Source organism: Sparus aurata, chromosome 21 (genome assembly GCF_900880675.1).
Source record: "Sparus aurata chromosome 21, fSpaAur1.1, whole genome shotgun sequence".
NCBI lineage: Eukaryota > Metazoa > Chordata > Actinopteri > Spariformes > Sparidae > Sparus > Sparus aurata.
In genome coordinates, this window is record NC_044207.1 from 32,829,665 (window position 1) to 32,841,836 (window position 12,172).

General features: G+C 41.0%; 1 protein-coding gene and 1 long non-coding RNA gene across 3 annotated transcripts; one reads left to right on the forward strand and one right to left on the reverse strand.

The window, feature by feature from the left end:
* Positions 1-4,458: 4,458 nt before the first annotated feature.
* On the reverse strand, positions 4,459-6,330 carry LOC115572123 (uncharacterized). The gene is made up of 2 exons (XR_003982026.1): positions 6,195-6,330; positions 4,459-4,976 (listed from the first exon to the last, which is right to left on the reverse strand). It is a non-coding gene; the product is annotated as an uncharacterized LOC115572123 (long non-coding RNA).
* Positions 6,110-11,116, forward strand: LOC115572122 (uncharacterized). Of its 2 annotated transcripts, none has more exons than XM_030401940.1 (7): positions 6,110-6,569; positions 7,878-8,060; positions 8,494-8,586; positions 8,677-8,796; positions 9,214-10,161; positions 10,317-10,485; positions 10,690-11,116. In XM_030401940.1, exons 1-7 carry the CDS (start codon positions 6,398-6,400, stop codon positions 10,799-10,801), a joined length of 1,797 nt encoding a protein of 598 aa, XP_030257800.1. In that variant the 5' UTR covers positions 6,110-6,397; the 3' UTR covers positions 10,802-11,116. The 2 variants fall into 2 exon arrangements, with proteins under 2 accessions (XP_030257800.1, XP_030257801.1); XM_030401941.1 differs by having other exon boundaries at positions 8,512-8,586; positions 10,690-11,055.
* The last annotated feature ends 1,056 nt before the right edge of the window (positions 11,117-12,172 follow it).

Below are 12,172 nucleotides of genomic sequence, written 5' to 3' on the forward strand. Positions count from 1 at the left end.
GTATAGAGCTGTTTAGGGACAAAAGTTCAGTAACAGTAATCCAGTTGTTAGTGGTCTGCCAGGCAAACCTGGTGTTGTCATTGTAAGTTACAGGTTAACTTGACCGGACTTCAGCTATCTTCAATGGCAAATGCCCGAGTGCTGTCCATCGGAGCTGTAAGGTGTTTTCTATGAATGGCAGTAGTCAGGCCTTTGATCAGCTGCTGGTATTGGTAGTAGTGTATCCTACGAGCCCTTGTGCCATCCCGCCAACTTACAGGCCCCTGTTGTTACACACCTATGGTATGGTAGAATCGTACACAAAGTGTGCGTGTTTAGTTGGGCCTCGTGCCTGGCTAGGGACATGCTCAGGGCCACGGTAAAAGCTCGCCTGACGCCACTGAAGCGGCTCCGGTCTCTGCCCTCATCTGTCCATGCCGATCTCACTCGCGAGTTCAGTGTGTATGGACGCGATGCCTTTGCTTGAAGATAATGTTGAACTCTGTGATAAAACAAAATTTAAATAAATTGCAGTAATTAAATTTCTTGCAACTGTGTGTAACAGCATCCTGCTTGATAACACCATGCAGAGATCATTATAAAGCTGTTACAGGGCCCTCGGCCTCACTGCCCAGCAGACCACTAATAACAATCTGATTGTGTTGTGGTGACGTTTTTCGTTTGGAAGCAGTTGTTGTGGTATGTTCATGGTGGAATTGCAGAACTGATAGCTACAAACAGCTTGAGCGGTTGTTAGTGTCTGCTCCTTTGAGTGTATGAAGGTTGTTTTCAGTTCAGGTTCATCTCCACTCGAGCGCACAATGTGCGTTCAGAGAGTGCTTGATAAGCTTTATGAAGCCTTTGAAGTTGTAGTTTTGCTGGAGAAACATCGCGGTATAAAGCTCTTCAGGCTAACAGTGTTAGCTAAACTATGTTGAGCGCAGTAAGCTACGACATCCAGTTCACCATCGTAGAGTTCTAGGCACAAAGTTCAGTAACAGCAATCCAGTTGTTAGTAGTCTGCATAGGCCAAACGTGGTTATCAGGCTCGCATGAACCGGACAACCAGAGCAGGACTGAGGCCCGCCACCATCAAAACCCACAGGATTCAAGGAATGTTTTTACAGCTACTGGATATAAAAAAATATATATCTGAATAAATGCTATGAAAATACAAGTCTTCTCACTACTAACAACTCGACTCTCTATGAGTCCTGTTAATAGGCCACAAAGTGCGTTATTTGATGACCTGAGAATGAGACTCAAAAATCAGCTGTCTTTCTACAGAATTGCTTTATAAGTATGCCGACATCACCCAGTTAATCAATTGATTAATAATTGTCCTCCATATGCAGCACACTGGCTCTCAACTTTCTGCTTTTAATGCTGGATATATTAATCTATAATAATACATCATGTTTGATCAGAGAATATTTAATATTGTTTATATAAATCTGCAAAGTAACTAGTAACTAAAGCTGGTAAACAAAGTGCAGTGAAAGTATGAATAATATAGTTAAAAACTCAATTATGCTAAATATGAAAAGTATTTAACATGTATATCTCCACTGTTCAGCCACAATATTAAAACAACTGACTAGTGAAGTGAGCATTGATCATCTTGTTACAATCAAATGTTCTGCTGGGAAACTTTGACTTCTGTCATTTCTGTGGAGCCTCTTTGACAAACACCACCCACCCAAACACCGTTCAGACCAACCACAGCCCCTCATGGCAAAGAACCCAAGGTGTCAAACTGGCCTCCTCATTCTCCAGATCCCAGTCCAGTTGAGCATTTATTGGATGCGCCAGAACCAACTCCCATCCACGTTGGGGCCCCCGTGGATCGTTCTTGTCTCTGACTGCATCCAGTGGAAGCTCAGCTGGATTGAGATCTGGGGGATCTGGAGGCCAGGTTGACACCTTGAGTTCTTTCCCACATTCCTCGGGTCGTTCCTGAGCAGTTTTTGCAGCGTTGCAGGCACGTTGTCCTGCTGGGGGGGCACTGCCATCAAGCAGTGCTGCTGCCATGAGGGGGTGTACTCGGTCTGCAGCTGTGTTTGGGTGACTGGTGTTTGTCAAAGAGACATCCACATGAATGCTAGGACTCATGGTGTTCACAGCCGAACATGGCATTGGAACACAATGATCCATGTTATTTATTTCACCTGTCACTGGTTCTAATGTTGTGACTCTCAGTGTTTACACATGTTAAATATTTTATGAATTAGATCAAATAAATGCATTTAGGCACTGTAACCAGACTTGTTAATATTTCCTCTCAGTAAAACAAAACCTGTAAATGTTCAAATTTACTTCCAAATTAAATTAAAACTCCATGTAAATAAATTATGAAAGGTGATTTCAGGTTAAATACAACTGAGTTAGGGACTCAAACCTCCACAAGGAGACTCAAAACTCAACAAAAATAGACCCAGGTCTCTTTGTGGAGGACAAACAACTACCACCAAAACAAAACCTCCACACACAAAAAAACCTCCAAAAACAATAAAAACCTGCACAGACACAGAAACCTCTAAAAACCAACACCAAAACCCCAAAAACAACACAAAACCCCTAAAAACAAACACAAAACCCCTAAAAACAAACACAAAACCCCTAAAAACCAACACACAAACCCTAAAAACAACACAAAACCCCTAAAAACAACACAAAACCTCTAAAAAAAAAACAAACACACAAAACCCTAAAACAACACAAAACCCTAAAAACAACACAAAACCCCTAAAAACAAACACAAAACCCCTAAACACAAAACCTAAAACAACACACAAACCCTAAAAACAAACACAAAACCTCTAAAAACAAACACACTAAACCCCTAAAAACAACACAAAACCCTAAAAACAACACACAAACCGCGAACAACAAACACACAAAACCCCTAAAAACAAACACACAAACCCCTAAAAACAAACAAAACCTCTAAAAACCCCACAAAACCTCTAAAAAACAAAACCCCACTAAACCTCTAAAAACAAACACACAAAACCCCCTAAAAACAAACACACAAAACCCCTAAAAACAAAAATAAACCTCTAAAACAAACAAACACTAAACCTCCACAAAGAGACATCAAACTACCACTGCTCCTCTTTCTCTCCCTGCAGGTGATGGACGAGCAGTGAGACGAATAAGACGAGCCGCCACAGGACCTGAAGCAGGAAAACTGAGTATCGTCTTCTGATTGAAAACTCCTTCAGGTCGTGCAGTTGTTTGTTGACTCTGGTTTCACCTGCTCAGACAGTGAGCACTGTTGTCTTTGCTGGTTATTTACATAATAAAACCTTTTCTTGAATTACACTCTGTTGTGGTTTTTATAGATTTTTAAAGAACGTGTTGAGTCTTTTGATGGAGTCCAATGTCTCCACTCAGTAGCATTTTCAAAGCTTTAACTATATTTGATGTATACATTTTCTTTCTGTAATGGAGAGCAGGGCTTCCATTACCTTCATTATCTATTCCTATTCTGGGAATGACTGATTTAGAAACCATGTGTTGTTTAATAATGTCTGAGTAAGTTAGCCTCTCTCCATCTCTTATCACATGAATGAAGCTAACAGCAGCTGTGAGAGTTTATAACGTTTCACCAGCAGCTGATATGAAATATAGCTGAAGTGCTGCCTGTGATGTCACCAAGCAGACAGATAAAAGCTCATGTTGAACAGCTACAGTAGTTTATATGATCCATTATGCAGCCTCATTGTTATCTGCACTTTAAAATCATATTACTGGTCTGTAAAGCACTAAATGTTCTCAGGACTGAACACGTTTGGTTTACTTGTACGAGGATCAGGAGGGTTATTTAAAATGTTTGTTCTGATACAGTTACTTATTTAAAAATAGTCAGTAATGTAATTGTAGTAAAACTGTTCACTCATCTAATTCATAACTGTTCACTGTGTATTTCAAATAAGTACATTAATTGAATGCATTTTTTTTTATCTGTAGCTTATTATATCAGCTTTCCCCCCCCCCCCCCCCCGTTCTGTCTTTCAGATGCTGTTTTAATGTTTTAGTTTTGATTACTTTCTATGTCTCTGAATGGATCTCTGAATGAGGCTTTATATGACTGAAGGTTTTTAAATGTCAACCTTGTTTTAAACCAAGTACTTATTAATATAAAATAGAAAACGGGACCTGAAATAAATCCAAAAGGTCTTTTAGTCAGGATAGTTCACAGGCTCCTCAGCTGCACCAGTAATGGTCAGATTTTTCTCTGAATGCATTTTTTCCACTCTCACTTCACCTGTTTGTTTACAGCTAATTCAGTCTGAGCCTAAATATGCTCTCTGAACTTTAAATGTTAATGTTAATGTTTTTAATGTAATCACAGCAAAGGAAAAAGTGTGTGTGCAGCTTGTGGTTTCACTCTATGAACAATTTGAACTTACAGAAACAATATGGTCCTTGCACAGATAGTGATCGGGCCATAATAATACAAAAAATCAATGAAAGTCTGTCAAGAATTTGATATTTTAATTTGGTCCTTGGATGTAGCAGCAGGACCCAATCACTAACAAACTTACGTTACAGCCGATCAAGTGGAGAGCAGTCAGGGGAAGAGAAAATAACAGTTGCAGCAAAAAGTTATCTCTGTGTTAGTTTGACAAACAGGAGTTGAGGTCATTGGTAAGTTCTTGTCTTGTGATCTGATTTCCAGGTTGTCTTTTGCTGTTTCTTTCTGATTTTGCACATTTAGATGTAGCTTTGTTTCACAAACAATGTCTACATCTTTTGTTTTCCTCACAAGAACTCAGTAAGACTTTCAGAGAAAGGCAAATCCTCCCAGTCCAAAGAGCTTGGCAAAAAGGTTTGTAGACTTGTCTGGTGAAAAAACATTTCCTCTTGGAGCTGTAGTGGTCAGGTGGGGATGGACTGAACCATTTGTTGGGTGGGGGTCTTTCCAACAGCCTCCTCCATGGACGGGTCTTTGACTTTATGGTCCTCCAGGGCCCACTTTCTGTTTCATGCAGCTAAAGGACACAAATGAGAACGGGGATGGCTGAGAATAAACTGCTGATGTAAACAAACAATTTTGGAAATGTTGTTTAAATCTGTATGATTATAGCCTGAGCAGAACTGGACTTTTTAGGCCAGTATCAATATTTACAATTGTTTGTTTATATCAGCCATAAGTACATTTTTAAACATTAACAGTCTTGATACAAATACCTTAGACTTTATCCGACTAGTAGCAGGACTATAAACGGCAATATTAGTCTGTCAGCTAGTTGAGTGTCCTTTTTTTCACAAATCCAGGGTGGCAACCCTCCGCTATAAGGATGTTACATTAAAACCTGGATACAGTGTTCGAGACAGAGCGGTGAAGCTAAAATGGTTCCACTTACACATAAAATACACAGATCTCCCATGTTTTTGTTTTTTTTGGTAAACTTTATTAGTGAAGACAAATCTTACAAGCAGAATAATTTCCAGCACGAATTCACTTTGTTACTGAGCAAAATAGTTAGGTACAATATAACAATATAACACAATGAAAAACAAAACTGGAAAGCCATAGGAAGAGAGAAAAATAAAATAAATAAATAAACAAAATTAACAATTTTCTGAGGTCGGATTAAGAGGCACTTTCAATGAGTCAAAATATACAGAAAGCCCTTTCAAAAAAATCAGGAAATGTGGGGCAACATTCATGAATTTACACCTGTGAATAACATATTTTACAGGTATTGTAAGATTGTTTAACAGAAATTCTAGTTCTGAGTCCTCCAAAAATGATGCCAAGTGTAATATTACTATAAGTTAAAGCTGACAGAGACAGACTGTTCTGAGATCCACTGATTACATGTTTTACATCTTCCATGTTGTACTTCCGCCGACCCGGCAAGCTAACTTCCTGTTTAGCGCCCGGCTAACTTGATTAGAGACAAACATAACTTAATCGTGCGGCTCTTCTACACCTTCCAAATGTTATTGGACCGAACGGCTCCAGTTCTGACAGTGAACCGAGTCGTGTCTCTGAGGTTGTGCCGCTCAAAAATAACTATCCACCGTTTTTACAGACGCTTTTTCAACAGTGTTAGCTTATGGGAACAAGTCTTTTGGGCCGCAGTGCATCACGGGACGGTGTAATTACACGGTTTGGCCACTGCGTTAGCTGAAAGCCTGGCGCTCGTTTTGGGGGCTTGGCTAAAAGCCGTTAGAAGAAGAAGGAGACGAAGAAGAGGTACCGGAAGTAGTTGTACTTTTCCGTTACTCCTCGCACGCGTTACCACAACACCGGAGCAGCAGCGACCCGCCGCAGCGTCCATGTGAGGAACTCTGAGATGTTTCATCTGCTGTTAGCTCAAAGTGCTAAAAGAAGCTAGCTGACGAAGACGAAGACACCGACTGACCGAGCTGCTCGTACCGGGCTGGTTCTGTAACGTTAAACATGTCTAAAGTCCAAACTCTGAGAGCTTTTGTGGAGCAGCGGCTGACTGCGGCCGCTGAAGAGATTCTGGAGCTGTTCGGAAGAACTGTGGCAGAGTTCGAGGAGGAACTGTGTCGGCAGCGGAAAACACTGGAGGAAGTTCTGAAGCCTGAGGTCGTGTTCCACAGAGAAGGTGGGTTCTGCTCACATGGATCATAGTTTGTTGTTAATGTTACAGGTGTGTTTATTGTTCGGTCCTGGTTTTTAAAATAATCATTTACAGTAAAGTGACGTGATTATAAACCCACCAGACTGTTCTATTGTTCTGATACTGCTCCTTTAGTCTTTATATCAACTTTATATATTATTTTCATTACATTCATTAAATCTCAGTACATAACAGCAGCAACAGTCATCTCTGTGTAAAGGTGCATCATGAAGTTCTGGAGAATAAACTTAAACCAGAAGAGAAAAATCTTCATTAATAGATTTCTTATAAACGAATAAACAAATGATATTTCATTAACAGTAATCACCACTTTCTAACCTGTTGCAGACCTCAGCGTGTTTATTCAGTTACAGAGATTAGAAACAGATTAGAGACAGTTATTAGAAAGTTGTTATTATTATTGATAGTAATTAAATCAAAAACAGTCTCAAAAAGAAGGGTTCACTTTAAATGTATCTATTTGTAAAATATTCAGAATTAAAGAAACAGTGATGAAATGAATCTGACCACAAAACATGCACAAAGTAATCAGAGATAACTGCTCTGTACAGTATAATAGAATTTAGTAATGTCAGCAAATTGATTAAATCAATAATACTGCAATCAACAAAAAAAAACATCATTCAACGAAACTATTAAACTAAAACATCAAGACAAACTCAAGCAACAAATAACAATGAAGCATGCGGTGTGTGTGTGAGTGTGTGAGTGTGTGTGTGTGTCAGAGAGCCAAGATGGCAACCGTAGAGAAGGAGACCCAAGATGGCTGAGAGCCAAGATGGCCGACGCGATCTCTTGGAAGATAAACACGTTCTCTCACTCTCTCTTTCGGACACCAAACATTGTTCCACAAAGGAAGCGGTGCAAGAAAAACCAGCAACAAACAGTTTACAGTCTGAAACTCACAGCAGATAAAAAAAGACTCGATCCACAAACTCACAATTAATTCAGCATGAAGACGCTGATTTCCTTCTCCAGCAGCACGTGGCACAGGCCCACAGACTGCTGCTGACTGGTTTGATGACTGTGGTATAACTGTGCTTGATTGGCCATCCAGCTGTAGATGGCCGACTGAGATGCACCTATACAAAGTTTGGTTACATTGCTTTGAATTTACATACAAGTTGATTTAATGTTAAAAACAACACATCTTTCCTGCTCACCGCGAGGCTTTGAGTCGCTCAGTGATGGTCCACAGACTGCATTGCTGCTTTAAATCCAATCCTCCTCCACCTGAAACTGATGCCTGGGTTCATACTTTATGTTTTACAGACATGACTGACGTGGTGGCATTGATCACAACTGTGCTGCCAAACTGCCAAGTGCAATCTTTACTGGATACACTTGAAAGCATCGGTGTGAGCTCGTTAGAAGATCTGGGGTTTGTGGAGCCGGACGACCTCGAAGGGGTCTTGAAGAAAGTGGAATCGAGGAAGCTTCTCGCTCGAGCCAAAGGTGAGTAAAACTACGTTGGTGGTATGTTTGGGAGTGTAAGAGATTCATATTTAACAACAGATTTGATCAAAAGAAACTACTGGTAAGCTTTACTTGTCAACCAACTAGCGGACAGGTCAGACCTCCCAAATCTGTGTTTTTATTCAACAATACCTCCCTGACTGTGGTGCTAATGCTTTAGCGTTTCCCCTTCACTCACATGAAACAGTTAGCATTAGCTTTTCATCTTATTATGACCCCAGTTGTCTGACTTGGTTAACCATCCATGTCTGTGTCTTTATTTAACTACACCTCCCTGGCTAAGATGCTAAGTGTTTGAGCATCTTCCATCTGCTTACATGAAACACAACTTGAATCGCAGAGCTTGAAAGTCGACTCAAAAGTGTCTCTGTGTCAACATTAACTCCTGACTCTTCTGTTGACGCGTCTTCAGCTCTGTTCACCCCTGCAGGACACGAGTCTCCTCTCAGCTCTCCTGCAGGCTTTTCTTCATCACAGGCCACGCCGCGACTTCAGCCTGTCAAAGGTACAACCAGTTTTATACACACATTTGTGATTTAGCATTATATCTTTAACATGACAGCTACTACAATAAAGCATTAATATGTTTTCACAGCCTTTGCTTGCTCTCCGGCGCTGTCGGGGAACTCAGGGGCAGGATTTGAGGACAGGACGCTCCCAAACTCTCCTGAGAGCTCACAGTCAGCTCCGAGGATCAGCACCTCCACGAGTGCAGGCAAGTACAAGAACCCTGATTGGTTTCCTCTAAACCGCTCAGGTCAGTTTGCTACACATTACAATACTTTTTCATTTCCGTTATCGCTCTCATACCGACAGTCACGCAGACATTCTCCTCTTAGTGACAGTGCAGAGAAATAAAGGCTCAAACGTCCAGTAACACTTCAGTAGAGTCGATGATGTGGACAATGCTCGAATTACCACAAGTGATTCATGCCATCCGGTGCAAATACACGTGAATTTGGGTTTATTTGTCTCTTTTCATTGACTTTGTTTGTAATTTAGATGAAGGAATAATTTGCATCGTGCTTGGTTCTTGAATGCAGCACGAGAGGGTTCATCCTCTGATGACTGATCGATCCTTCAGTACGATGTTGTCGTCCGACTACACTGATCACAGTTTTGTCTGTTGCAGATATAAAAGTCACCAACTTGACGGCGTCATCCAGTAACAGCGATGTGCTCCCATCAGCGCTCGACCCTGACTGGCACTTTAACTTCTGCATACCTTGGAATTCGATGCCATCACACATTAAAGAAACTCTGGAGAAGCAAGAGCGTCCGTCTACCAGAGACAGAAGAGAGGTGGTCAGGATGGTCACTGCAGAAGTCTTGGCAGTGTGCAAATACCCACAGAAGAAACACTTGAGGGAAATTGCTCGCAAGATGGTGTTGGCTTATCCCAAATCATTCAAGGACGTCATTGAGGGTCAAGTCGTGGGCAGCGGCTATGATTCCCTAACAAGATGGCTGCAGTGCAGAGTGGACAACTGCAAACGAGCACAGCTTATGATTTCACCAAACAGCTCTGGACGGAGAAAAAAGCGGCAGAAGAACGTTAACAGATGTGTCGACCCTGATCTGCTTCCTGGAAACCTGGAAGTAGAACAACAGAACAAAGAGGAACTGCAGAGAATGTTTGAGGAGGACGACAAGGATGAGAACAAAATAAAGACGTTGATGACGGAAACATTCGCTTCCCAAAGAAGAGACGTACTCAGTGGAAATCACACACAGACGCTGAAAGAAGAGTGGCCTTTCCTCTTCCACACCGCCGGATTAAAGACTCATTTCAGGCAGCTGACTGGTGTCCACATAAATGAAGAGTTTAAAGAAACCATGAGCAGGAAGTCCAAACAGATTCTGCAGTACCTGAAGAAACGGGACAGAAGCAGCGCAGCGAAGCTCCTCCGTGATGTCCAGTCTGCAGGTACGAGTGAGGAGTTGTATCACGCCGTGCGGATGCTGTCGCTGCACTTCAAGGAAGACGAAAGCAAGATTTTCGTCCAAGTTGAAGACGCCTGCGTATCAGCTGAAGTCCGACGAGACGATCTACCCCCAAACCCGTGCATAGTGGTGTGTGGTGAGTGACGGAGAGTCTGTCTGACTGAACAAGTTTAATATTTACTGTCCAGTTTTCTTTATGTCTTTATCCACACACTCTTTTCTCTGATAACGTTGTCCTTAAAACAGGAAGTGACCCGATCAAGCTGAACTTTCTGTCATATGTTCCCACAGGAGACGTCCCGCTGACGATGGGAGAGTTCATGGTGGCGGTGGATCAAATGGTCGTGATGGAAAGAATCTCCACGTTCACGGATGCGATGGCCTCCATGTTCATGATGTACTACGTCATGAATATTGATTACCCCGCTGAGGTTTGCGCCACCCTGGAGTTCCTTCAGAGGTATTTTGTCACGATAGCTTGTTCGCTTCAATAAAACAAACCACGGTGAAAGAAAATGTTGGACTGTTTTTGTGTTTGTCGCTGCAATGTTTCAGATTCATCATGACAAATACAACAACAAATATACACAGTGATGCTTTTTCTCAAGATGAAAACAATGAATGAAATAAGTCACATTTTGTAAATGCTCTGTTCTGCCAACAGATGTATTTTCAGGATCAACTCTGACACAGCAGGAAACCAGGAGAAAAGAAAACGGTTTGCTGTCAACCCGAAAGTCCTCACACTCATATCCAAACTGTCAGAGAACGACTGAACAGGCTGAGGTTTGCTGGACGAGGACGTCTTCACTCTTTTTTTATTTGCTCCGGATCCAATTTTTTACGATCATGATTGATCTCGTAGTTCCCTGAAAACTTTCTATATGTAACGATTTTCTGAAACGTAAAGGAAATGAACTTCAGGACCTGTTCAGCTCTATAAACACCTACAACAACTAAAAAAATTCTCCATTACGTTGGAGTCACGTCAGAGAGTTTACCGCTCGATGTTTGTGCTGGTCTGATGCTGAACGCCAGTCGTGATGCGTTCAGGTGTGGTTGTGTTCAAATTAAAGGCAGTTTTGATACAACTTGTGTTCTGTGTGTTTGATTTGATCAGTTAACAGCTGTTCAGGAACAGAGCTGTAAATGTGACAAATGTATTTTTCCTTGACATCTTTCATATTTCATCATAATTCCTGGTTTGGTGACATGCTGATGTCGAGGAACTGTTTCTGGTTCAGTGTCATTTCTGTGATGATATAAAACTTTAAATTTCCTACATTTAGTGTTTAAACAGCCAGTTATTGTTAAGTTACTGATGTCATGTTGTTGTATTCTGTATTTAGTGAGGTTTGAACAATAACACAGATGATAAAACACTGAATTCTTATTAAAGTTACAGACTGACTAGTTTTCAGCAGATTTTTATCCAGACACATCAGGAATATTCTCTTAATACAAAAAGACAACACAATTTGTATTTATCATTTTGCTAACAGTATTGAAGCTTTTACTATATAAATGCTTGTTATATGGTTCTGTATATATATCCAGTATACGGTCCTGTGGACAAACTGCGTCCTCTAGTTTCATCACATGATGTTTGTCTAAATTCTTTTAGAATTCTAATCCTTCATTAGTTTAGTGTTGAGCTGCTCATCATCTCACTCTATACGACATCAGTTCTGCCACCTCGACACATAAAAAGTATTTTTTTAAAATCACAATATAAATCTGCTCATTGACGGCTGCAGTTCTGTGAGAGGAGAGTTGGTTCTGGTTCAGTTCTGTGAGCTGCTGATATACAGGAGCAGCTCTACACTTTTTAAGTCTGTATAATCACATATACAGCCTGCAAGTATGAGTATTATTAATATTAGTATAGGAGCAGCCAGAGGGAGCAGTAGAAGCGTATGAAAAGAAACAGCAGACGGCACTTCTCCAAAGCTTACAACTAACTGACAGGTTCACAGAAGAAGCTGGAATCAACAGTGAACAGAACTCTGTTACTCTCAGAGAACAAATCTGATGTTTTGTTGTGTTTTTAACAGTAAAACGTCAGGTTTGTTTGAGAGTGACAGAGTTGTGTTCACTGTAGCAGGAGCAGCTGCTGTGTGGATGATTTGTTCCGTACAGTAACAACA

Bases quoted from the DNA above. Each gene is read 5' to 3' on its own strand.
- LOC115572122 (XM_030401940.1), top strand. From the start codon at position 6,398: ATGTCTAAAGTCCAAACTCTGAGAGCTTTTGTGGAGCAGCGGCTGACT. The intron at 6,570-7,877 runs GTGGGTTCTGCT...TATGTTTTACAG, and splicing joins GGTCGTGTTCCACAGAGAAG to ACATGACTGACGTGGTGGCA. The intron at 8,061-8,493 runs GTGAGTAAAACT...ACGCGTCTTCAG, and splicing joins GCTTCTCGCTCGAGCCAAAG to CTCTGTTCACCCCTGCAGGA.